At 38.6% G+C, this 27753-nt stretch overlaps 1 protein-coding gene across 2 annotated transcripts; it reads left to right on the top strand.

Annotated features, from left to right (window-relative positions):
* The first annotated feature begins 1011 nt into the window (after positions 1–1011).
* Positions 1012–25956, top strand: LOC146318206 (CTD small phosphatase-like protein). 2 transcript variants are annotated; one of them, XM_084731820.1, is made up of 8 exons: positions 1012–1799; positions 15195–15352; positions 15494–15526; positions 17644–17745; positions 18858–18914; positions 19723–19815; positions 20374–20559; positions 21742–25956. In XM_084731820.1, exons 1-8 carry the CDS (start codon positions 1724–1726, stop codon positions 21865–21867), a joined length of 831 nt encoding a protein of 276 aa, XP_084587946.1. In that variant the 5' UTR covers positions 1012–1723; the 3' UTR covers positions 21868–25956. The 2 variants fall into 2 exon arrangements, with proteins under 2 accessions (XP_084587946.1, XP_084587947.1); XM_084731821.1 differs by lacking the exon at positions 15494–15526.
* The last annotated feature ends 1797 nt before the right edge of the window (positions 25957–27753 follow it).

Here is a 27753-nt window from a genome sequence, read left to right as displayed (position 1 = left end):
ACCAAACACACTGGATCCCCCAATTAAAATACACATCACAGATTGTGCTAAATTAAATATGAATGTTCTTGTTAAAAATTACAAACGTTGCAGCAACTGTTTCGTGTTCATCAATCGGCAGCGATAGAAAATCTTACTTTTGTGTAGTTTTATATATATATATATATATATATATATATATACAGTCTCTTTACTCTGTGGAGAATATGTTTACATATTATAAAGTCATGGACATTAGGAATTTGGTCATTTTTCATAGTTTCCATCCACTTGTTTCCCATCGTGAAGTAGGATTTGTCCGAGCTGTTAGTAAACGCACCAGAAATATAGTTTCTGATTGAGTCTCATTCTCGGGGCTTCAAATACAGACGTTTTGAGTTGATAAACCTTCTCAAGCATTGCAAAACAATGAGAAAATCATAAAATGTAGACAGAGGACAACCACTACCACACACTTTTAGTGGGTCATAAGTAATGATTTAAAGCAATTATTTATGTGATTATTTTTTGTGAGAAAATGTTGCATATTATGCGTTTAATTAAAGCCTTTTGGGTGAGAAAATTGCATCTCACCAGCCTATAAGTGGTCATACTCTCGATCTCCTAACACACGTACACAAAATAAACTAAGACATTTGGCTAGAAACCACCTTCATATCCGATACTGCAGCTGCTGTGATTGAATACACATGCAGACTGTGTACTGTATTTTCTCATTATGAATGCAGGGTATCCTCGAGGCATTTCCCTAAGTTTGACACTAGGTGGCGCTCTCGTTCTGTTAAAATTGCCCGCACACGGGGACAGAAGACACACCAAAAGGTTTTGGATTACTGTCAACTATTTGCTTGGATTGTTAAACGGGCTGTTGTTTGCTCGGCAGCATGTTAAAGCCGTAGCTGGGTTTTTGTCATGTTCAGTGACACAAAGTGCATTATGTTTCAATGGAAGCTAATGATAAAGATCTATATTTTTTACGTGAGAGAAAGCAACAGTAATTACAGAGGAAAGGAAGCCGGAGAGAGCTGCGTCCAGCCAGCTGCATGGGTTGAGCAGTGTAGTGCGGCTGCCCGCCTGCCTGAGAGAATCCATCACAGAAACAAACCGCCCCCTCCCACTCCGAGTGCCCCCGCTTCAGATGCAACTCAAAATACATAAAGCCTCCATGTTGCACAGGGAATGTAGGGCCAGCAGATATGAACTGTTTGCCTAAAAGTGTTAGCTAACTTTAACGCTGAACTTGCGTTCGATACATGTTTTTGGACAACAGCAATCCTCCGACGGGCTTCCTTGTGTTTTCAACGTTGTTCCAGACACGGCCTCACATTTTGGATGATCGGAGCTTCACTGCTAGCTAACTCGCTAACCCAAGCTACTTGCTAACTTCAGCTAGTTAGCAATTAAACGTTGACTGTTTTTTGTTTGTTTGTTTTTTCTTTAGCCACATAAGCTGTCGGTGTTGCTCTCAAAATATTTGTTTGTAGCGATGATGTTTTGTGGAGAGCCATAAATGACAGCCATTCACCGGCTCCCATTCACCACCGTGCTAGCTGGCTGGCTACCGCCGCTGCCACAACACTTCGTCTCGGACTGTTGCCTGGCTTTGTGGGCTGGCTGCTCGTCCTCATCCTGAACAGCTAGCTAACGGCAGCTAGCAGACGAAGCAAGCGCGCTAGTACGAAAAACATTGTGGGAAACAAAACAGGAATAACCATCCGCCTAAATGGACCACACGTCCATAATAACCCAAGTTTCCAACCCGAAGGAGGAGGAAATAATATCCTTTAACCAGGAAAAAGGTAAGGAGAAGTCATTACACGGTAGTGAACTAATGCTAGCTGGCTAACTACTTTTCTCGACTGACGTTAGCTTGTAGCTCGCGCTTGCTAACTGCTGTAGTAGTCGAAGACACTGGTTGCCTGTTCGTGGCAGTCTTAAAAAACCTGTAAACGCAACTAGTGATAAGTTAACTGAGTTTTAGTAATCAACAAGTTTGTCAGAGAGGTCCTGTTCCGAGTAAGTTATCGGACTAGCTTAACGTGTTTGCTGCGCTCCCGTGTTAAGACGTGCAGTCTGATCCTATTAACTTTAGCCGAATTAACTTTAACAGATCTGTTGCGACACAGTAGTTGTCCACATCTGCTTAACCATAATTATGTCAAGACTTCTAAACATCAGTATCTCAAACTTTTCTTCTTGTGTTTTGGCCACATAACTGGACTTAATACTCTGATAGGTGACTCATTAAGTTAAATGAATGACGACCACAAGAGGCTCAGAAGTTCACGGTGGTTTGGTCTGAGGGCAAAAACTGTTTTTTGATGAAGTAAGCAGGAAAACTATCTGCAATCTGTGGCTTTGTATCTGCAAGAATCTGGCCATATGATACATACCGGGGTTATGATTGAATATAATGCGATACTGTAAGCAATAGGGCTGCCTGATGCGGTAAAGAAGTCATATTATGATAGTTTTGACTGAAATTGTGATTTCAGATATGCAGTACAATTAGAGGAAATGATCAGTTTTGCATTACAATTTTCATGTTCATTGGAAAATAAATCAAGTAAAACTGTGATGATGTGATATTTATTGAGGTCTGTGCCAAACAAACATATTTGCTTTTATGTGGAGAACAGGATTTTTAGGCCAGGTCATCTATGCTACTCTACAGTACCTCATCATGATGCTGTTTTCTCATGCATTTTTCATTTTCCAAAAAAATGCAATTTTATTCCGGTTCTGCGATTTGGATATTGCCGGCCGTATTTTGATTTTCTTGTAATTAATTGTGCAGCCCTAGTAAGCAAGGTGATGTATTGCTTAAAAAAAGTTTTTAGAAAAATATCATTGTATAAAGAACGCATGAACATAGGCATTAAATCTGAGTTTAAAAACTTTACCTTTTTATAGAGCCAGATATCAGTTGGTAGATACTGACCTAGCACAGTTATACTGGTATCTGCATATGTTGTCTGATATTTTATTTACAGAATATATTTTAATCTTAAAGGCAGCAATTAATACATATATTAATATATATTTAGCATTCTATTTAGTCAAGTTATTCTGATAGTTTTTTTTTTTTTTTAATGTATAGTTTTTCATAATTCTTGAAAAAAAAGCCAATTAATGTTCACAGTTCCAGAGCTCTGATGACATTTTGGATTTTATATATTAGAAATAGGGATGCACGATATGGATTTTATTTCCCAGTTGATATTACCTGCTTCTCATGCTGATACCAATAAATTAATGTTTTTGCATTTTAAAAAGACATTCGTATAATATGTCATTAAGGGTAGAATCAGTAGGATTTGCCTGATGTATTTGTAAATGCACCAGAAAGATGGCAGGATGTGAAATACCAGTGTTTTGGGTTGGTCCTGAGCACAGCAAAATAATTTGAAAGTAAGGAAATACAGGCAGAGGGCAGGGTCTCTGCCACCACCAAACAATTCTAGAGTGATGATTGAAAGGCATGTTTATATAAGTCTATGTGTTATTTTTTTAGGAAAATGTTGCATATTACACCTTTAAACGGTTGCTTTGGCAATATGACTAGTGTTTTGTCATGCCAGTGAAGCCATTTGAATTTGTTTTAGTGTGAGCTGCTCAGTTTTGTAGATCGGCAGTAGAGATGTCTGCCTTCTCTCGAATATAATGGAACTAGATGGCACTCGGCTTAGGGTTGCTCAAAGCGCCAAAAAATACATTTGAATAACAGCAATGTCTTGTGCCAGAAATCATGACCTGGTTACTTAAGATAAACCACAGACCTTGTTGTGAGCAGTTTCATGTAGGGCCTACTCTCTCAAAAAGAAATCTCCAAAACGTTGATCTCTAGAACTCCGCTATTAACATCAAAACAATCTAGAGGGGTAAATACACTACAGGTAAGAGGGGAAAATTTGGATTTTTGTTTTTCGGGTGATCTGTCCCTTTAACACTCCACTCACTCTTAAGCATGATCTGCAGTAGAGGTCAAATCTCTCCGTCCACCAGACCAGAGCTGCTAATGTCCATTCATTCATTCCCATTCCTGAGGCCACTGAGACACTTTCCGGGTCACCCAGGCCCATGAGACGTGTATCAGTATCACATCTCAAACCTTGCTTGTCAGACCATTAGTAATGTGAGAACTTAAGTCTTTCAAGCACAACAATGGATTCTCCTCTGAGGGAACAAAGGTATCCCTCAGTAACTACTATGGATTCTGTGTGACTTGAACATATGCGTGCGTCATATAGGATTATCATTGCAGGTATGTGGGAGTTATGGAAGAATATCATTGCAGGTTGGGATTTGACCCACGCAGTATGAATGTATGGCAGTAAAAATATGCAGATTCCACTGCAGTGGTGCACACTTAACTAACAGCTTGATGTTATGTCTGAGTAAAAACAAAGATCAAGATAAAGTTATTTTGCTTGAAAGACGTCAGAAGGTATTTTAAGGTCTTGTTTGTACTTTCTGTCTTCAATGTTGTGTTACTGAGCTGGGATAAAGTGATGGGGAAGTCATTTGGGGTCACTGCTGGGTATGAGCAGTTCTGAAATGATTAGTCAATTAAGTGGTTAGTTGATGGGAAAATTCATATGCTAATGGTTAAAATGAAATAGAATGAATGTTTTAAGTAACTGCCTCAGTAAAATGTCAGACAGTGCAGGCTGTGGTTTCATGAAAGATTTTTTTTGCTTTCATTTGTTGCTTCATCCTTTGGTTGTCACTGTTAGTCAGACAATCATTTTGGGCTTGTGGTTATTTATCTTTTTTGATTCACTACACGATTATTTGAAAGATCAACAGTTTGATTGATAGTTTTACTTAATGACTAAGTGTGTATTGAAATATTTGTATTTTCTTGAGCTCTCCTCTTGAGTATTTCTTGTGTGGTGTAGGGGTGGATGATATGGCCCAAAAATAATATCAGGATATTTCAGGGTATCATGTGATGACAATATTCTTGAGAATATGACGAAATACAGGAAAATATTTTTGTATTAGAACTCACAATAGCTGAGTTTTTGGCTCCTGGTCTTTTGGCTCTGCTCGAACTTCTGGTTGAGGTGGTGAAATTAGTTTGTTGTATTGCCCCCTTTTACAATTTTTGTGGCTTATTGTATTTATTGTACATCTGATCTTTTGTAACCAAACCACTTCCACACGACTGAAGATGCTTCCTTTTTTGAAACTAACTCCTCCACCATAATGTTGCCATTATGACAATATGAATTCCTAATATTGTAATATTGTCATTATCCCTATATTTTTATCATGAAAAAACTACAATAATGTAATGTTGTCATGATACTAGAATTTCAATACAGTACCTTGAAAAATATTGGTATTCAATATCGTTTTTGGTACCATGGGGAAAAATTAGACTCAACACTGAGGGCATAAAATTTTACATTTTTATTTTAAAAAAAGCTATAACATTACAACAAATATAGCAAATTAATGACAAGAAGAAGACAACACTGTGAACAAAGGGGAGGAGGCCAGACTATGAGCAGACAGAGAGGGGAGCAAGAAAATGCAGCTGGTACTGGAGTATTGATACTGCAAAAAATGAGTATTTTTTGAGTATTTCAGTATCAATACATTGATTTTTGACAACACATATATACACACATACACAGACACACACTCACAACATTAAACAACAGAGTTGTGAGACTTGTCTGTAATCCAGGACACAGTTGAGTTAGGATGAAGTAGAGCAGTGATGTTACTGTTTGTTTCCCACCTATTCCATTTCTTTCTTAAGAATGAGACATAGAATTCCTCCCTGTGGCGAAGTCAAATATTGCCATCATTATAGGAATAGTATGGCCATATCCTTTCTTCCATTCGCTCTGGACCTTTGAAAAAAACAAGTTTTGAATGTGAGGATCATACTCATCAGCTGTGTTATAAGTAGGGTTTTTTTAATTTATTTTTTTAGTTTAACAGGTAGAATATTTCTCTAGTACAGAGCAAGGTTCTTAGCTTTTTTTCTATTTCCAGAGTTCATTATATTGTCAGCCAATGATATGACTGCCCCTTATCTCTTGCAAATAACATAACATGTTGCCCATCCCAGCAGCTGTCCTAGAGGAATTTGACAGGTAGTCTTCCATTGCTTGAACAGGCTCCAAACTGTCTGGACAAAAATTGACCACCTTTGCTCTCAGTGCTCCTCTACTGGCTGTCTTACGACATGTGCCTGCCTTTCACACTGGTCCGGCTGCCAAGCTGCAGCCTAAATATAGAATCACTGCCCTGCTGGCCAGAGCACCACTGACCTCGAGGCCCAGTATAACTACTTGCAGAGATGACAGTGATCTTTTTTTTTTCATTTTCACAGTCATACTAGGCTTTTGTTTGGAAAATAAAGCAACTTGATTTTCAAAAGAAGATAATGACCCATCTTAGTGGGTCCTTTTTTCCCTTGTTGGGTTTTTGGAGGGTGTTGATGAATGAGAGTTGTTTTCAACTATTTTAAGTCGATACTTGACTCAGATCTTTGCACCAGGACCTGAATACATTTGTGAGACGTATGGGCGGCTCTTATACTATCCCTTCACCCTCCTCTATGGAATTCAAGATGTTTCTGAAGATTGATTTATGTGTGGTGGTATGTGTTGAGCACTGCAGTTGCTCAGTGACTCAACCAGACAGGTTTTGCCAGATTTCAGCCATATTCTTAGCCTGTGTATTTATTTCCTGAGGCTCCCTAATAGGGTGGCATGGCTCAGTGGCTAGCTCGCTCATGTCACGGCAAGATTATCCTGAGTTTGAATCAGCAGGCCAGTTGTGGCCTTTCTATGTGATGTTTGTATGTTGATCTTTTGCGTGTGTGGTTTTTTGTTGCTCTGTCCAAATACCTGCAGGTTAAGTGAACAGGTTATCTTAATGTGCCTGTACATGTGAACATGAGCATGAATGGTTGTCTGTCTGTGTCTGGCATGGGTGACATGTCAAAGGGTCGTGTCTAGAATGGAACCCCAGACTCGCGAAAGATCTCGCAAGATCATTTTAATCCAGACCATCATCTTTCCTCACCATAACAAGATGTCCCTAAACCTAAGCAGGTCTTAACTACAGCATAGTTCCATTAAAAAAAGATATAGTTTGTACAGCGTGCAGAATGAATAAACAGTGCATACAAGTCCAGCAAGGTTCGGCCAGTGTACACTTCCTTTCTAGGAATAGCTCGCCTCTTGCACAGTATATGCTGGGATGGTTTTCTGGCCAGCGCAGGATAAGCAAGTATGGATAATGAATGGATGAAAGTATAGATCAGTAATGGCAATGGGGCTGTTGCAGGTTTTAGTTGTTGTTCATGGTAAGTAAGTAAATCAAACATCTGTCAGTCAAATGGGGAACAATGCCAGTTTTGGGTGGTGAGACAAGTATATTTGCTTACATATGGATTGTATTGCCTTTAAAGTTATTATAACTTTGTATTGTTTGTTGAGACAGAGATCCTTTCATTGTGGAGGTTAAAAGTTTATCATACTGCAGAGCTGAGGCCAACTCTGATAGCTGATTGTGTTGCAGCTTGTTTCGCTGCCTCTTTTTGGGTTATTGAATTCTTTTTGATTCATAGTTTTTTAAAGCCAACCTTTATCCAAACTATAATTAAAACATTCAGTGTCGTTATCAGTTCTGTCCTGTGCCATTGTCTCCACTTCTTCACACATTTCTTATAGTGAGTGTCCCATTATTGATCAATATGGGCTTTTCAGTGGCTGATTCAGATATTAGGAGAACAGGGTGTCCAGTGGGCTATATATAAAGCTGATATATCACAGAAAAGTCATGTATAATTAAATATTTCCATGCACGTTACAGTTTGATCCACATGGTTATCTTAGCCAGTATAATGTTATTGTAGATGGATTTTTTTAAATTATTGAAATGGAAAACTACATTGGGTTAATGCTATAGATGTCAGAGCGTGACTGGTATTTAAGTGAGAGCAGGGTACAATATGTCAGATCCAACACCTTTCAACTGCATTATTCTAAATGTTGCAATATATTTTTAATGCTGGACAGAAACGGTTTTAGATTAGATTCGCTGTCATTTAGGAGGGAAGAAAAAAATACTTTTTTACCACGTAGCAGGATTCAAGATTAACCATGGCCCTATGGCCTGTGGCCAGCAAATTTTACTTTGTGGACAGCAAATATTCACCAACACAATGTTACAGTTTCACAAGCATCCAGATTCATTTGCACCTTTTAGTTCAACTCTTCTTTAAAAACAACAACCAGTACTTGTTACTGGCTAGCTGCCAATGTCTCCACAATGTCTATTGTCAGGGCTACTAAAGTACAGGTTTACTAAGCCTACTCAAACTGCTAATGTGACCCTTACAGAAGAACTAGCAATACAAAAGGCAGACAATGAAAAATGTAACTGCAATGAAAATGTAGGAGTGAATGGAAGAAGGAGTTGCAGTAGCTAGAATATGATACCTCTCTAGGATGTAATGTACTGTGATGTTAGCCGCCAGTTTTCTCAAGAAGTCTAGCTCGCTTTTTTATTAGTAACAATGCCTTAAGGAAACACCACATCACAATTCATGGGAAAAGTGGGTGACAAAAGTCACAGTTAAGGAAGGATGTGTTATGTTGTGTTGAATTGCCTTTTCTGCATTGTTTTACATATGTTTACATTTGGGCCACCAAATATGTTCTTTTGCCACCAGATTTAGGGTCTTAGTGGCCCATTGGACCAGTGCATAACATATTAGTGCCTGTCCCTGCGTTCCCAAAACTGTCACAGGGAAGCACTAATATTGATCCAGCAGCCACAATGACAAGATTGGGTACAAAATGTCTCTGCAAACATTTATTGTGTATTGTGTATCCTTGAGAGCACAGGCATCGGCCAATACCAATAATCTCAAAATGCCAGATAATCCGCTATTACTAATTTCTTAGTATGCAGATATGCATGTTTAACATTGATTATCTATAGACTAAAAGCACTAGACTCTGTTAGAGTAATGTATTTACAGTAGACACACACATATTATGTGTGAAAATCAGTCCACTGAGATTTGTAGTCTTATTTAGGCTCAGTGTGCTACTTGGAGTCCACCAAATACAAAGCTGTAAGATTGCACTGCATTTAGAGCATGAGGTGTGTGAGTGATAATTTGAAGTGATACTGACCCTCTGCCAAAACTATATGATGTGTCAATAGTCAGAAACCCTCCCATGACTCTAGGACACAACATTACATTCCTCGGCCAGAGAGAGAGAGAGAGAGAGAGAGAGAGAGAGATGGCTTTTCTTGGTCAGACCCCGACTGGAAGTTCTTGACACACCAACTAATAAATGATTCAGAGTGTGTTTGTATGTGGACAGCCCAGTGCTGGATATACTGTACCTGAAAGGCATGACACCACAAAGACTGGCACATGGAATATGTTGCTCTGTCCAAGAAATGGTTCATGTGTATTTGGAAACAAAAAATGAACCCTTGAATGAAAACTTGTGTGAAAGTTATGAATAAAGAAACTCAAATCTGATTTTTAGTTTTATTAATTAAAAATAGTTTACCCTTCTCATTAGTGAATTAATACCCTCCATCAACTCCAGGTGAGCAATATGTGTTTGAGACCCAGTTGTGCCCTGTTCATAACTCAATAGTTGTGGCTGTTTTCCGAGGGTCTTTGTGCAGGAATCAACCAGTTATAGTGATGAGTCACAGGAAGCTGTCAGCTGCCTCACTGTCCCAGTTTTACAATAATACAGTGCTGAAATGACAAGACAAAGTCCAGTTTAATAAAGGAAGTTGTGTGATCCTGATTAGGTTATTTTTAGATTTAAACTAAGCGTATTATGGCAGATATGATCATCTTGCAGCTCTTTTACTAAAGCTAGGGAGAGTGGTGTAGTCAATTTTCCTGTGGGGTTATTTCAGAATTCATATAATAAAGCATTTTGTGCTTTGTTATTTTCCAGTGGATTGGGTCAGATGGCCTTGATGTTTTGGAAACATGGTGCAGTAGCAGGAATTTCTTATGCATCCTGTTTCATTCCTCTTCTCTGTTTGCTCTTTCGGTATACCACTTTTTGTTTTGGACACTTACAAGGTGGGATAGAGTTTTCCTGATAAATTTCTTTTGCTTGCTGACATTTACAAAAGTGATAGGCATGGCCTGTTTCTTTTAGGGATGTCCCAATACCAGAAAATTAGCAGTCAGTACCAATGAAATTCCAAGATTCTCGAAACCCAGTTTGATACCACCGTAAATACCTTGACCAGTAATAAAATTAAACCATCGTTGTTTTTCTTTGCCACCTGAAATAAAAACTCATCTGAGCTTCTAGGACAAAAGACTGAGGGGGATATTTACCAAGCCTGACGCAAATTACTCTTCTGGGAGCATGTTGCCATGCCTGAAAAGTAATGGAGTCCAAAAGCGATTTCTGCTACTGAACTGAAGTTGAACTCGGAGTGAAAGCAGTAGTTTAAATTTGCTGACATGGTGACAGACCATTAGTCTGGTAATACAGTATGTAAAATACTGTGGTTATGTTTTGATGAGATGACACAGACTGAGTCACCATGGTAGCCTACTATGAGCTATGGTTATGTTATGATAACCTAGAAATAGTAGCCTTAAGTGTTAAACCATTGTAAACATTGTGGATCACTGTTGGCTATATGGCAATACCGGTTGTTAAAATAATAGTAACGTGTATTTCAGGAGAAGGATAATGAAGATAACAATCTGGACAAGAATAACATTTTGGCTATGTTGTAAGTAAAATTTATTACTGATTCCTGATGAGTTGCCCCCAGCATTAAGTACTTCCATACAGTTTATCTTTTTAATGAGACAAGGTGGAACTGTTGCTGCAGCAACACTAGTTGCCATCTTCAACTTGGTGTTATTCTTCTGTGCTGGTAGGCGTACTTCTTCCTTTGGCATTGAACAGCTGGCTAGAACAGAGGTTCTTAATTTTTCTCAGCCAAGGACCCCTTACAAGATAGATAATATGTTGGGGACATGCTCCCAATATGTCCCTTGAAATAATTTAAGCCTATTATTTTACACTTATACTTGTTCTTCGTGTTAGAAAGATATTAGACAAGTATTAAAAATATTTGCACCATGTGCATTCACCACTAAATACCCATGTAGAGAGAGACGGTTTCCACCATTATTGGGTGGCATGTGTTTGACGCTTGCTAGACATGTGGGAAAAGGATGATATTTTTTGAGTTGTATGTTGTTTTAAACTATGAGGCCTTTTATATCATGAGAATTAAATGAATGAATCTGAATATTTTTCATGGACCGCCAGCTAGAGTGCCACTTTGTCAACCACTGCACTAGAACACTTGTATGCATATATGTGCTCCCTGTTAGGACCAGAAGAATTGCATCCCCAGTACTTAAGGTACAGTAAAATAAAAAAGCAAGTACCATCACATTTTCAGAATTTTGGCATTGATTTGGTACTGAATATCAGGTCTTGTGATATCCCAACTCTTCATTAATACTTCTTTGTTTGCCAAAAAATATCTTACTTTGGCTCTTTTTTGGCTTTTTCTTTTAATATTTAAAACCTTAAACTTTTTGGTCCTTTAAGGCCATACTATGCTCTATTACTAACATAAATTAACAAAAAAATTGTGTCAGCAGACAAATATACCTCAAAAATGTTAAGTAATCTACACACAGTTAATGCATAGTAGTTGTTAAACATTGTAATACAATCAACTATATCATAACAAAGAATAGTATTTTCAGTAATAGCAACATACTACTCCAGCATCACCTCTTGTCTTTGTAATTCCATGTTTTTCTGTTTTAAGTTTTTTAAAATAGTCACTGAATATTTTTTAATGTTGTTTCCTGGTTGCTGAATGAATACTGTACTTAACTTGTCTTGGATGGAAGAGCTTGTGTCACTGATAAGATATAGCCTAAATACCCAGCACGACGTGCCCTAGCTTGAAAGGCAGTAATTAATGTGACTGGAAGCCAGTGAAGGAGGGAAATGACAGAGGGATCGAGGAAGGCAGAAAGTGTTTCATGTAGCCGTGACATGCTCTTAGTCTGTGTGTCTGATACCTTTCCGGCACTCATGAGTATTTTTAGTTGTGGAATATAGACTTGAAGTAATCTTCATGAAACAATAGTGTGGGTAGCAAAACATTATGCCCTTTCATGACATGATATGAAGCCCTGGCTACTTTTGTGGTTGTAAGATACCATGGTACTTAGGGCTGTTTTGTTGGAAAAATACTCAACAAAGCTGGATTGATGTAAAAATAGTTGTGGTATTTGTAGGATCTGCCTAAAGTTTGTTGTCCTGACTAATACATTGTGTACTAGCTTGTTTTTATGAGCAGCCATTCTATGTATTTTTTTCCTGCACAGTGTTTCCTATGACAAATGTCTGGTGGGTATTTGTTGAAGGTCAGGAACACAAAGTGGCACAAAATCAAGATGCCAAAAGACATGACATAATGCTATTTGCTCTTCACTGGTCTTCAGTTGCAAAAGCATTCTGGTTGTGTGAGCCAAGGGGTGAGCAGGGGGGACTAATGGGTGGAGAGGAATGCAGCCTTGTATAGGCTCTGCAGGGTCTGAGGGCCTCCCACCTCCTCCTCCTCCCCTCTCTCGTGTGCATGTCCAGGCTGCTTCAGTCACTCACCTGCCAGCTGAAACAGGGGAGGGGAAATGTAAGCAAGCTTTCAAAATGGAGACTCCTGGGCCAATCAGGTGACAGGATCCATGGCAGGGCAAAAAGGAGGAGGGAATAGGGTGCAGCTCCCAACTTGTCACTATTAATAAAAGCTCAGTGTCTGATTTAGGCCCTGCTCCGTAGTCCTGGAATGAGAGGCGATTTGCAATCAGAGCAGAGCACGCTCTGATCTGTCGCTATGTCTGACTGATGAAGTCACCCAGCCAGCCAAGTTATTTTCTGATCAGTGGTCCTGCCAGGCCGGGTCAACAAAACCTACACTAATGCCATTTAATCACACTGTCAAGGTCTCACGTATTGTTGTGATTCACTGTAGCTCACACTAGGGCTGAAAAAATTCTGAAAAAAAAATCTAATTGTCATTATTTTGACTGATATTGCATTTGCAGTAGGATTTTTGATATTACAGGGAATGATCATTTCTACATCAGTATTCTTACTATTTTTTGAAAAACATGCTGAAGTGATTATGGTGTGAATTTTGTTGGGATCTGTACCAAAGAAAGATGTTTTCTTAAATATGTAGAATGTGATGCGTAGACAGGACGTCTCTGCAGCACAGAAATACTTTACAGTGAATTTGAAATGCGATTTTGACACACATTTCATGTTTTGCGATTCTAAAATTGCAGTAGTACATATTGCGATTTCAGTAAAATATCAATGAATTGTTCAGCCCTAGCTTACCCTGCTTTGACCACTTTAAGGGATAGTTCAGATAATTTGAAATGTGGTTGTATGAGGTTCTCAACAATACTCAGTGTATTACCTGCAGTAGATACTGGTTGGCACGCCCTCGGTTTGGAGAAGCAGAGAAGAGTATCAGCATCGAAGCTAAGCATTGAACAGTTGTTGATGGGCTCAGCAGTAGGGCTGGGGTGATTCATCGATGTAATCGACTTTTTTATTTTAAAATACATCGATTTGCATATCGTGTGTCGATGCATTGCTATGAACTGCTACGCCCTGTCAGAGCATGGATTCACGTGAAGAACAACCTGCAGAGTACAAGCCTTGCCATGATTATTTAAAGTGTGGTCGTATTTTAGACCGAGATAGAGAGATAGATAGAGATAGACAGTTTGGCTCTTCTTTAGCTCTACAAACTGGATGTTACAGACTGTAATATATTTTAGTTGGCAGAAAAACGACAAAAAGCATTTTCTTATGCTCACACTGATGCACAAATACACTGCCAGTAATCATCTTACCTGCATGTGACGCTATTGATGAAATATATTCATGTCATGACCGTGTCGAAGTTTTAAGTCAAAATACTGATTGTCCAGTTCAGTGAATGGTTGACAGTGGTTACTTATTAAATTAATATGCATCACAGCTCCTTTTGAAATTAAGGTCCAGTATTTTTCTGATGAGGCATCTGACCTGGAGTCTATTAAATGAGGTGAAAATTAGACTAACTTTAAAATATGCCCCTATTATCATTATTCTAATGTGATTTATGTCTGTTTTTTCAGGATTAAGATTGAATAAAATATTGAAATATTAGTGAGACATGTTTTTGATATGTATTTTAAATTAATTAAATTAATCAGTATATAATTGAGTAATGAAAAATAATCATTATTAATTAATTGATAGATTAACCAATTAATTGAAAAAAGAATCAATAGATTAATCATTTAAAAAATAATTATTAGTCAGCAGCAAAATGTAAAAGGCCCACCTAAAACATCACTATTGGTGTAAATGTACGTTATATTTCTGACAGAAAACTGCCATCATGAAAGCCAAATATTGTTCTCGCCAAACCAACCAAACTCCATATACAAAATCAGTAATTTTACCTCACAGAACACAGCAGTTGCTGGTCTACGACTTTGGTGTTTTAAAAAGATATTTCAGTTTCACTGTCACATGATGACACAAACAAACACATTTAGGCAGCTGTAGACCAGCAACTCTTGTCTTCTGTGAGGTAAAATAATTGATTTCACCTACAGAGGTTGGTTGGCAGGTTTGGCCTGTATATTGGTCGTTTCCCATCTGAAAAGGCTGCCTGATGGCAAAGTAAAATGGTGATAATATTCTAAATATAATGCATACTTGAGCTGATAATTTTTTTTTTAACAAGGTAGACCTTTTTTTAAGTAGCTTAATACCTTTTGTAGATGAGTCTGTCCACAGCAATTCATTGCCTAGCTTCTGTATTGGTGGCCCTCTCTGCTTCTCCAAACTGGGGACTGACCGGCATTTACTGCAGCAAATTCACTAAATATCGAGTAGCTCATAGAACACCACTCCAAATGATCCCCTTACGAGTATTGTAATAAACATGTATCCGTTTGTTCCCAGTTATTCCAGCAGTGTCCATAGCTCAGCATGCAAATAATCACACATAAATGCTTCTCAGCTTCAGCCTGCTCCATTTTCATGACAGAATGCAGATTTGCATATCCACTGCTTCACCTTCCACTCTCCCACCCCTTCCTTTTGTTTTGACAGCGTCCCAGTCGAACAGCAGCCTAAAGAAGCAGAGGAGCCGGAGCATCTTCAGCACATTCTTCTGCTGCTTCCGCAACTACAATGTGGAACCGCCAGCCACCAACACCAACACCAGCTCCCTGCCTCCACCTGTTGAGGAGAACGGATCACCTCCCAAGGTGGGCTGCTGCTCCACCAAACTTTTGCTAATTAATTGTTATTTTCTCCATCTTCGTGGACCCTGTTAGTCTCTTTTTTTGTTCTCCTTTCTACCCCTCACCCTGTTTTTGTGTGTGTGTCTTATCTTTCTTGTATTGTAGTGTGACCAGGTCGAGGTCATCCCTGTCCCTAGTGTATGTATTGCCTTTTTTTGTCTTTTCCTTTGCATGCAGGCTGAGTGGGCTGGTGCTGGCACATCCTGTCTGTGTGGGCTCCAGTGCTCCTCAGAGAGCTTTTTGCTCTACTACCATTCTGCGGTTCATTTTCAGCCGATCGTAGCACTGGCTGTGTGGAAGGTGTATAAGCACCTTTGGGTTTAAATGGTGCCTCAGTGCCTGATCTGCATGAGTGACACTTGGTGGTTTGTATGCTTTCAGAAATACTGTGACACTAACTGTCTAACAAGTTAAGTGTAAAATGGTTTCTATTAATCGCCCCAGGTGCTTCCATGCAAGAAGTAAATCCATTTGTTGTGCTACTTATCCATGCAACTGAATATCAGTGAGAGTTAAGCTCCCCAGTAGCTTCTAGTCGTAAAGGTACAGTTCACCTCAAAATCAAAACCACATAGATTTCCTCTTACCTGTAGTGCTATTCATCCATTAAGATTATTTTGGTGTGAGTTGGAGAGTTTTGGAGACATCGGCTGACAGCCAGCCATAGAGTGTGTCTGTCTTCGCTCCAACATAATGGAACTAGATGGCACTTGGCTTGTGGTTTTCAAAGAGCCAAAGAAAAAAAAACTCAGTGTCTCTTTCCAGAAATTATGACCTGGTTACTCGAGATCCACAGACCTTGTTGTGAGCACTTTCATGAAGGAACTATTTTCCTACTGTGGTAGAATCTACCAGAACAAATGTCTTTCTGCTAGAAAGACAGTAGTTATGTCTTAGTTAATCTTAGTTATTTATGTGAAACTGCTCACAGCAAACCCTATGGATTATCTGGAGTAACCAGGTAATGGTTTCTGGAAAGAGACATCCCAGCTGAGTTTTTCAGATGTATTTTTTGGCACTTTGTGCAAGTGTGCCATTTAGTCCCATTATTTTGGAAGGAAGGCAGAAATCTCTTGGGCTGATAGCTGTAAAACTTGGCAACTCACACCAAAGAAATCTAGATGTTTTTTTTTAAGTCCTCTGACAGTTAACTCTTTTTCTTTTCTTTGGGTTGTTTTGACACAGCAATACATTTGAGGTTGTCAAACTGGGCTTTAGGAAACCGGGATGAACATTTTCTGACATTCTTATAACACTTAATGGACCAAACAACTAGTTTATTAATCAAAGAAATGGTCGACAGATTCATCAATGGTAAAAATAATCATGAGTTGCAGCCCTACTAAATAGCACGACAGGTTGGAGGAGAAATATCTAGTTTTGATTTGGGGGTGAACTGTCCCTTAAGGCTTGCTTTCCCTACTAAAGGGTGAAACAAATTTATCTCGCCACTTGAGGAAGGAATTATATGTGATCTGGTTTTCTGACCAACATACTGGTCAAATCACCTATCAATGGCTGCATGAAGGTGAATTCTTTAGGATCCATCAACAGTGAATGGGTTTTTAATACAGCCCCGTGTCTGCACTGAGGCATAGTTTCCACAAGCAGGGTGCAAAATTAACTTTTTTGTCCACTGGCTAAATGGCAAGTGAATGTATAAATTTTACTAGTCACTCAATAGATTACCATTGATTTTCTACCACCCACTTGCATTTTTTATGCCTGGTGCTTATTTTGTGCCCTGCCTCCATGACTTCATCCTAGCATGTTTACACATGAATTAGAAGTTTATTTGAATTTTCAAACTGATATGGTTTAAGTTTGGATGATTTAAATTAAACTAACACTGCTCTATAGCAGCAGACAGCAGCTAACCTTTGCATGGCCTTGTGAGAATGTGTGAAAAGTTTTATTTAATTTCCACAGTTCTGAGAAAAGTCTACAGGGATTTTAGACATTTATTTTCTCTGAGTAGGTGGCTGTAGCGGGGGACTTTCCAGTGGTGAAGAATCCTATAGGGTGATATTTTGAGGCGATGTGTCCATTAAACACATCATTTCAGACATGGCTTTATCTCAGCTGCATTGTCACCCTTGGAGATGCTCCTAACATGGTGTTGGCTTTTGTGCTCAGCCTCAAGCATTAATTTATGCAAAGTATATGTCCTCTATCACTCCCTGTCTTTCTCTCTCAAACACTTAGACTTCCTCTCCATATATCTGACACTATCTGCCTTGTCTTCCTCCCCACAGCCACCAGCCAAATACCTCCTACCAGAGATGATAATATCTGATTATGGCAAAAAGTGTGTGGTGATTGACTTGGATGAAACACTCGTCCACAGCTCATTTAAGGTGAGAAAAGGCTAAAGCTCAGTTTGAGGTTTACTACTGATGTTGTGTGCAGTTTTGCAGTTGCAGCTGTCAGTGTGAGAGTGTGAGCTGGCCAAAACCTTTCATGTTTGAATGATAAAGTCACCAGTTGGCTTGAACACATCTTTGCTTTAAAATGCAATTTGTCAATAGCAAAAAATCTGTAATATTTTATAATAACATCATTAATAGATTGATAAGTTTAATTTTAACTTGAATTGATACTTATTTTTCTAACATTCAAAAAAGTTTGCTTTATAAACCATTTATTTACCAATTAAGTATCACTTCAGTTTCTACATTACAGTGACAATCCAGATGTAGTTTGTAGACAACCTTTAGCATTAGCATTACTACTAATTAGTAAAATAATAATTCCATTGTTATTACAGAAATAACTATTAAATAATAATTAACAGTCAATTCATTTATTTAATGATGGATATTATGAAGTTGTTTTTTGGGTTTTTTTTTTAAATCCTACCTTTCACTACCCTGAAAAAATAAATTTGTTTTTTTTTTAGCATTGACCTATATCAGCATACAGCATTCTGTATACATACCTTGCAATGAGAGTAATGCAGAATGTATATCTGACCTTATCTTTAAATCCATATCTCAGCCAATAACCTGCAGGAAGTCAAAGCTGTGTCAGATCCATTAGATAACTGTGTAAACAAAGCCAGGAGAGGAGCAGGTGGTGGAGGATGTGCTGTTGTAAAAACAGGAGCAGTATTACAGTCCGGACTGTCCACTTACAATAAAAACAGGACAGTAACAGCAAAGTCTGAAGGGCAACTGATGTTTCCAACCAACTGCAGTTAATACAGGTTCTTTTAAAGCCTGAACGATCATCATCACATATAGACAACCACCTGGTTAGATTACTAGAGTGGTGTCAGAAGGAAGGAGGACAAGGAGGAGGGCTTTATTTTGGCAACAAAGACACTGATTATTTTATTCTTCCTGTGAGAGATTTGACAATCCATGAACTGCAAAGTTTTAGTGTTCCTAGCAGGACCTCTGCTGGTCAGTTGTGGTACTACACCAACAGTTTGAATGACACTGATGTGCTGTTGTGTTTCTTCTCACAGCCCATCAGCAATGCTGATTTTATTGTTCCAGTGGAGATCGACGGTACCGTTCATCAGGTATTGTACACACAAGAGTCCATTTTCAGTGAAATATGCCTTTTTTGTATTAGGGTCAAGAGTTCCATTTATGTGAAGATCCTCAAGAGAATGGCTGTGATCCAGTTCAAGTAATCCAGGATAGGCTGTGTGTATCCTGGTTGGCCTATTCATGATTACTTGCACTGGGTGGCAGCTGCTGGGCAAAGAGAGGAGGGCATCTCAACCACGAGTGAAGATGTCTTTTAGAAAGGGAGGTCACCAAGCTGAATATTTAGATAATGAAAGTAATAACTGGCATGACCTTCTCTGTATCAATCCTCGAATGTGTGCTTATTTGTAACGTCACACTATGTTGAAGCTATTACATTCCTGCATTAAAATGTGTTAAAATACTAGACATCTTATATATTTTGTTGAGTTGAGTACTTGCATTATCCCAACTGTTTCCAACAATGGTCAAACCCAAAGAAACCTGTATTTATTCAATGTAAATGGTATGTTTCCTACTAGACATAGTTGCTATTAACTTCTGGGAAAACACAGGAGACATTAGAGAGTAACAATGGAAGTCAGCAAATGTGAATAAACATAACATGAATAAAACTTAATACATTTCCTCATCGGAGGTAATGCGAAAGAGGTCCCCCGTAGCAGAATGTGCATAGTCTGTTTAAAGCTGTTCGCACTGTTTCACACCATCAAAGTCATAATAAACTACTCTTCTCACTTTTTCATACTTTGAGTAGAAAGTTTATTTCATACTGGTGTCACATCATGTATGTTGTTTCTCTCTAACCTGGCCTAAAATCTGTGGTGTGTCTTTCAGGTGTATGTGCTGAAACGACCCCATGTGGACGAGTTCCTTCAAAAGATGGGAGAACTATTTGAATGTGTGCTCTTTACAGCCAGTCTTGCTAAGGTGTGTTTAGAACCAGCCATGGCATGTTTTGTTTACATGTCACTGACAGCCATCGAACAACATTTTCTGTTTCCTCATTCTGCTCTGTATTTCTCATCTTTTCTTGCTGTTTGAGTTTTCACACTTCCTCTGCTTCACTCTCCATCTGTGTCTTTTGCACCTAAGCCAATAATGCATGGGTAAGTTTAATGAATGAGACAGAAATAAACGTGCTAAGGGCCTGGTGTTTCCGTAGTATCAAGTGTTCCTCATGCTGAGTTAAAAGCTACAGTAGGTGTCAGTGGTGCTTGTGTCGTAGTGTAGTATTTCCTGAGGCATCTTCAGGTAAACACAACTGTGACAGTTGACCTGCTTTGCTTCCTTTTGCAGCAATAGTGTAGCATTTGCAAGTTTTGTTAGTGCTCAGGTTGAGACATTCGACCCCACAGATTTGCATCACAGCATGTAACTTGATTTCTGCATATTTTTTATTGTTGTACAGCAGTATAATTCAGGTTATGTCAGATATTTGTCTTTATGGCAGTATAACATATTTGCGTGTTTGTTTGGCTTGGACAGTATGCAGACCCTGTGGCCGACCTGCTGGACCAGTGGGGCGTGTTTCGAGCCAGACTCTTCAGAGAATCCTGCGTTTTTCACAGAGGGAACTATGTCAAAGACCTCAGCCGGCTGGGACGAGAACTCAGCAACGTCATCATTGTGGACAATTCACCCGCCTCTTACATTTTCCACCCAGAAAATGCTGTGAGTCCCTAAACCACTAATGTATCTGCCACTTACAGAAGTTGCTCAGTAATATAATTTGCCTTGTCACCAAGGAGTCATAGGCTCTCATTGTTTGCTACTCTGAGACAAGGTACATTCTCTTAAATCTGTATATCTACCTACATATGCAGCCAAACTAGTTCTAATGTCAACAAGGAAAACATAACTCTGGTATTGATGTCTAACCCTTAGAAATGTGGACCTTTTTTCAAAAATGATTATATTTGGGGTTTTGTTCAGGGTCATTTTGGCCAGAATCTTTAGTCTTTGTTGCTTACTGACAGTTGTAGTTAAAGTCAAGTTAGGGTCTAATTTTCGTTTTGTTTCCGTCAAAATTCAGTAAGTGAAATTCTGTTTTCATTTTAGTCAGTGTTTCAGTCATTTTAGTCATAATTTTAGTCTCCTGGCTGTTAAAAGTCTAATAAGAACTCGGTATACCTTGAATTGTGTTTTGACATCTAGGCTGGGAAAAGTGAGCGCTTCAAGATGTCATGGGACCACTTTTGTGATCATATGATGGCTGGAACACTAATCTGATCTGGCAGCATCGCTGTGGTTTGCTAAATTATTATTTTTGTTTTAAACGTGTAGTCACCACAGGTGCTTGAATGTGTTGCTGTCTAGTACCAATACTGTCCGTCTATGTATATTCAAATAAATGAAAAATTTAATTGCGGAAAAAAAGGGAAAATTGTCCACAGGTCGTCTCTCCTCTTTCATTTTTCAAGGTGGATTTATTACTGCTTTTTGATGACTGATTACTGTGATCTAGCTATGTCCCCTTAACTGTGTGTGTCTGTCTGTGTGTGAAACTTTTTCTCCAACTCTGACACATACAGACTAGAGGAGAGGGTCACAAAATGCAATCGAACTGTAGGTCACCATATTTTTTAAAGAGATCAACTTGTAAAGCTGGTTTGCTGTGTTGGCTTTGGGCTACACATCACTGTCAAACAGGCTGAAGCCCAGAAATGTTCATAACACAGGCAGAGGACAGTGTCTCTCCAGAGACAGACACCAACACACACTTCTGCTGGGTCACAAGTGATGATTTAGAGGGATTATATTTATGCGAGGCTACACTTTTTTTTAATTAGGAAAATGTTGCAGATTATGCCTTTAAACAAAAGCCAACTGCAGATTGTTTTCTCCTCTCTACAGGTCCCAGTCCAATCCTGGTTTGACGACATGAATGACACAGAGCTCCTGGACCTGCTGCCTTTCTTTGAGGGACTCAGCAAAGAAGAAGAGGTTTATGGAGTCCTGCAGAATCTGAGAAGCAGGTAGCAGGACACACACACCACGGCGCTGCCTGCGCTCTCCACCACCTCCTCTCTTGTCAGTCTCTGCCCCCCCCACCCTTTCTACAACCACATCTCTCAGACTCAGGCAGATCCTCCCACACGCGCCCCTCTTGTCTCTGCCCCAAGGGGACGTCTTGGAGTCTCACTGTGGAAACCTTCATGTCACCCCTTCTCCGCTCTCATCTCCTGGTGACTGGCTGCCTTCTGAGTGCCATCAGAAAAAAATAAAAACACTAAATATCCCAGGAGCACTGTGTTTGATAAAAACCCACGCCAGAAAGTGTACAGAGCGTCCTAAGTTGATAATGTCGGGGACAAAATGCTAAGAGGAATGAACTCTGGTCTTTATTTTCAAACCAACAAAGTTTTACTATTCGGTGAAGTGCTTGTTTTTAAAACCAAAAAAAAAAAAGAGAGAAACCCAACATTTTTTTTCTGAAACTTCTTTTGTGGTACCACACAGAAGTCTGAAAAGATTTTGTCCTCGTATTGTTGCTATGCAGGCAGTTTCTGGTAGAAGAAAGGACTGTGATTCTCTTTTCTTACTGAATGAAGTGCCTTGTGTGAATGTTGTTTATATGGGGAGATATTTTGTACATGGCATATTTCCAGAGTACTTCAGTCTTTTCACACACAAATATGCTTTAAAGTGGACACAGAAGTATCTTGATATAAAAGTTTTAGGGTTTTTTTGATCATCAAACGCTGGGTAAACGTCTCCATAGTATTCTTTTTTTTCCCAGTATGCTTGTGCCATTATATAGATGTGACTTTCTGCTTTCATTATATGTAGAAATAGTTTAATTTGTTTTAGGCAAAGGAGTACGTTTGCAATTGTGAACCTTATGCCCCACCTGCAACTACAGTAGTTCTTTGTGTTTGATAGTTTGATCTGAAAGCTCAGATACAATTGTGCCATTTATTTTCTATCTCTCTCATTATCCCCTCTTTTATCTCATTTTATTATTTGCCAAATAAGGATTTTTTTAACAGGCTTCATATCTTTAACAGGGGTTCAGCTATAACTGTTAAACCATTAGTAGTAAGTATAGCATTATAGGTTTTATTCTTTTGACAAATAGTTGTCAAATACATTTGTATGTTTTTTATTGTTATGAGGTCTTGTCTGTCATGTCTTGTTTATCATTTGACTAGCTTTTAGCCCACATTTCTTTCTTTTTTTTTGCACACAGAAGTGGTGCAGCTTCACCCTTCGGGGATGATCTCTCTCCAGAATTGTACACAGTTGCAAAGGTATCCCTTTTGTTGTTTAAAAATGGTCTGGGATCTTACAATAAATGGGTCGAGTGCCATTTTTTTATTTTTATTTTTTCATGAGGTTAGAGTCTTTAGGGAATATAGTTTAGTGTCGGGTTGAGTCTGGACAGTTTTAAAATCTCTCCATTCTCTCCTGATTTACACTCGGTGATGGCCCGCTCTCATCCTGTCTGAGCGTAAAAAACCGGCAGAGAGACGATGTGTGGTGTTTACCTTCCCAGACTCTTTTTAACTGTTCTTCACCTCAGTGCCTACGTTTTGAGAGGAGCCACACAAACCGAATGCTGCAACATTAGCTACCATGGCAATAACCTTTTCTGGGGGAGTTTCCATCCCAAGTGTTTGGTTTGGGTGTCTAGAGCACTTGACGCGGCTAGCCAGTAGAGGTTTGGTTGACAGGAAAGGCTGGCCTGATTATCACGATGACTTTCAGTGTTCATGATAAAACGTGAAAGGGATAATTCAGAATATTTGATATGGTATTGTATGAGGTATAATAGTCCGTGTATTACCGATAGTTTGGAAGAGCAGAGAGGAGTACCAGCATGGAAGTTAAGCAATGCACAGCTGTGGACAGGCTCAGAAACATGAGGTATTTTAGCCACTTAAAAATGTCCACCTAAAAAAATTGTTTGGTTTAAGTCTGCACTGTATATAGAGTATTTTCACCACTTTACATTGATTGGAAACCACAGATATATAAGCCAAATGACACACTCTCCAAACCAACCAAACTCCATCTGAGAAATGAGCAATTTTACCGCAGTGGAGTTGTTGGACTACCGCTGCCTCGATCTCTTAATTTGTTCGTGTTAATGTGTGACTTTAGTGTTTCCAAACTAACATTTTAAAGCACCAAATTCACACAATAACACAAATAAACTAACGCATCGTGGCAGCTGTAGATCAGCAACTCGCGTCTTTTTGTGAGGTAAAATGACTGATTTCACCTGACTGGTTTGGAGAGAGCGATATTTGGCTTATGTAACAACGGTTTCCTGTCAGAAAAGGCTGTCTGACAGCAACAAAACATTGCCTCCTAACTGGGGGCGTCATCTGGTATCTGCTGTAGCTAATATACAGACTATAGTTAAGAACCTCATACAAGCCCACTTCAGAAAATCTGAAATTTCCCCTTTAAACGTTCATTTTTTTATTTTTTATTTTACATTATTTGGTTTGAAAACTGGACATACACATATAGTTTAGTTCTTTTACTCATTTTAGAAAAAAAATAAATTATTAGAATATCTTTTTTTTTCCAGAGTTAAAATACTGAAACAACTTGAATGTTGCTTGGTCTTCAGCAACAGCAGCCAAACAACCTTGTATAGTGAACTATATTGCCATAGTTTTCAGCTTTTGTTGTTTAAGGAAGTTAAAAAAAAAAAAAAAAAAAAAAAAGGGCACCTTCCAAAAACCTGCAGATGGTGGAGGGGGAGGAGGGGGGCTCAGTCCTGGCCTATCCAGACAGCCTCCAGACATTAGGGGCCAGCTCTAAATGGAACACTACTTGGGGCACTGCAACAGGACTGTGAAGAACCTCATTGTGGCATTGATGCCTTACTGCCCGCAGAGGCACAAAGCAATGTTTCTTCATCAATTCCAAGGTTACATCTACACGTTTTTAGTGTCGTCTCATTAGCATTTTCTCTTATGGAGTGTGAAAACGGCTCGGCCATACCTGTCGACCATGTACGGTCAGGTGAATTAACATTGTGAGATAATAAAATGAAGCAATGAAGCATGAAGAAGCTCCGTGGTCCCATCAAGGGACTGAACGCTCCAACAAACCTCATTTGCTTTATTGCTCGGTCTATGGGTCATGATGTTATATTAAAGACCTACAATACTTCATAATTTCCAACTTTTTTTTTTTTTTTTTGGAAGTCGAAAGGCTGCTGCTCCTCCAAGCGGATCGGAATGTTTTTTCTTTTGCATTAAAGCATTTGTGTCGGTGGTTTCAGTGCAATGTCCTTTTCTAAGAAGCGTTAAGTCAACTCTTCTCAACCTCTCAATGATAACCTTTCTCTGAAAATGTCGTTTGTACCATTGTGATATTTTTCTACCTACCTTTTGTCAGTATTTGGTTTGAAAAGTTGCATATTACCCATTGTATCCAGCTTTTGTTTCCTCCTCTTCCTTTCAGATCTGTAACGTCCCTCTCTCTTGCCTTCGGTGAGAGTTCTCAGTCAGGTCTCGTCTTTCCTATCAGGGGACGCGTATGTTTGTGTGTGTTTGCGTGCGTGTGTGCACAGGCATCTTGTTTGTGCTTCCTTACAGTGTTTCTTTGTGTATCACCTCACTCATAATCACACATTCATCATTTTGTATTGATTTAACACCAAAGTTCTGCAACACTTGAGTTCAAGTCACTTTTTATTTTTGGGTCAGGTTATTCACTTTTTTTTTTTTTTTTTTTTTTTTTTCAAACACTTGTCAGTTCTTGTTGGCTTACTTTGAGTGTTGGCAGCGTGTTGTCATCCTGAGCATCAGATTTTTTTTCTTTCTTTCCATAATAAAAAGCTTCATTGAAATAATTTTGTCATGTCTGTTTATTTTTTTTAATCCAAATGCCTGATATTGTACATGAATTAAGGCCAAAGATCATCACTTCGGATAAGTGTGATTGACGTGTCAACTGTCTCTCTGTACCTGATATGGTCTATTAACTCCAATAGTCATGAGAGAGAATGTTACTGTGTTCTGTTGGCATATTTTACAGTGAACTTATTCATTTACTTTGTCATTAAGGTCCTTCCAGACATGTCACAATAAAGCACATTTTTATGGAGGACTGTTGCTTGTCTTCTGTCAGCAGATTAATGCCAACTGTTTTTATTTATTATTGAGCCTAATGAGCTGGTAGTAGTGAGGTTATGTTATCTTAATAAGCTTGTTATGGAGTTAAACTTGAACTTCAAACGTTTTTGTGCCACTTAGGTCGATTCTAAATCGAAAATGGATCAAGATCAAAAGTTTTTCATTTTACTTTGATACGGAGGATGTGTTGGTTTACCAGGGGCCTAAATACAGTCTGCAAATATAGACAATGCAGACAGTTGCTTTGTGCACTGGAGTCCATTGGTTTGGGGCCCATTGAGAGAGCAACAGATCCTTGCAAGTGATTCAGACTGCCTCCTTAAAAATTGTTAAAAGAACTCTTTAAATTAAAAATGGGACTGCTATTCTAGAAATTAATAATTTCTAATTTTCTTTGGTGATTTTGTCACTTGATCCCATCATAATGGCATATACTCCGAACAGCTGTACCTACCTTACACCACATATAGTTGCTTATTTTAGACACTCAGCCAATACATCATTTAAAGTCAAGATTCTGACATCCTGGGGAATGTATGCCAAAAATTCTCAGTTTTTCTCTTGTCTTTACTGATTGAGAATGATCTAGCTCCTTGGCTGCAATACACTCCACTATGTTCAAACAATAGAAGTAATGGTTGAGAAGTCATGTGGATTATGTTTTTCAAATACAAAAACTAAGAAACTATAGTCAGCCCAGATTACATTTGAAAAATGTGTTAGAATTGCCGAGGATTGCTTACATTGCTGATTACATTTTTGATTAAGTCTTTAATATATAGCAGTTTTAAAATGATAAAAAGTTTGTCGTGATAACTAACACTCTTGCAGGAGAACAAAGAATCCTGTGCCAAAATATATTTCTTTGCGCTGAAAATGAGATGTTCAGATGTTTTAAGAGTCACATTTTCATGGTTCAATATTTTCATTGTTTGATCCTGAAGTAATCCAAAAGTGTTCAGATTAGATGACATTTTTTTCTAATTACAAAAAATGCTGTTGATGCTTGTTTGTTGTTATTTCTCTCAAAAAAGCTGCCTGCTGCAGCTGGAAGTGACACAGTGAGAGTGAACAAACGTTCAGTTGTGAATAAAATCAAAACAATGAACTGAAATGGGCCAAAAAGCTCCATGGAGCCATGGAGGGAACAGCAGAGTTAGTGATAATTACCTGTGGTATGGTCACCAAGAGCAACCCCTCTCATACAGAAGAAGTCATGTGATCCATTGCTTACTGTATAAAAATATTGTTATAGCTGTTTTAAGTATGCAAGACAGTAAATAGCCTTACATTAGTCAAAGGCTTTCACACCATTCAACAGTAAGCACTGAGCTGTGCATTTATGTGCATCACCTTGCTGACCTCCTTTTGATTGTTGTGTGTGTACTGAGGGTGTGTCCATCCAAAGTTCACTACATAATGACTTTATTCTGCAGACAGACTGAAAGGCCTCGGACCCAAACAGGTTTCATTCTTCTCCTGTTTGCAGAAAATAAAGTGGTTCAAAAAGGTACTTGATTTTCCTATTGTATGCACTGTAGGCTACTATTGTCATATAATGGGTGAGCAGGTTACTGAGAGCTATATAGCTGCATTATTCCACTTGGTACCACTAGATAAGAAACCCAATGATTATTAATGTGGTCTTATAGAACTACAGATAAGTAAATTATTGTTTAGTTTAAGGTGGAATTGGGTGGAATTTGTTCAAGCTATTTTGTAAATGTCTATAATCATCTAATCATTTAGTAAGATGTCAAAAAATTGT

Source organism: Lutjanus erythropterus, chromosome 12 (genome assembly GCF_056507025.1).
Source record: "Lutjanus erythropterus isolate fLutEry1 chromosome 12, fLutEry1.hap2, whole genome shotgun sequence".
In the NCBI taxonomy this organism is placed as follows: Eukaryota; Metazoa; Chordata; class Actinopteri; order Lutjaniformes; family Lutjanidae; genus Lutjanus; species Lutjanus erythropterus.
Note: the sequence above shows the minus strand (reverse complement) of the source record. Positions and strands in the feature narration are given on the sequence as shown.

What these genes read in the sequence shown, in the direction of transcription:
- LOC146318206 (XM_084731820.1), top strand. Translation starts at nt 1,724, where the DNA reads ATGGACCACACGTCCATAATAACCCAAGTTTCCAACCCGAAGGAGGAG. An exon ending in AGAACGGATCACCTCCCAAG is followed by an intron (nt 15,353 to 15,493) that starts GTGGGCTGCTGC and finishes CTTGTATTGTAG; the next exon opens with TGTGACCAGGTCGAGGTCAT. An exon ending in AGGTCATCCCTGTCCCTAGT is followed by an intron (nt 15,527 to 17,643) that starts GTATGTATTGCC and finishes TCCTCCCCACAG; the next exon opens with CCACCAGCCAAATACCTCCT.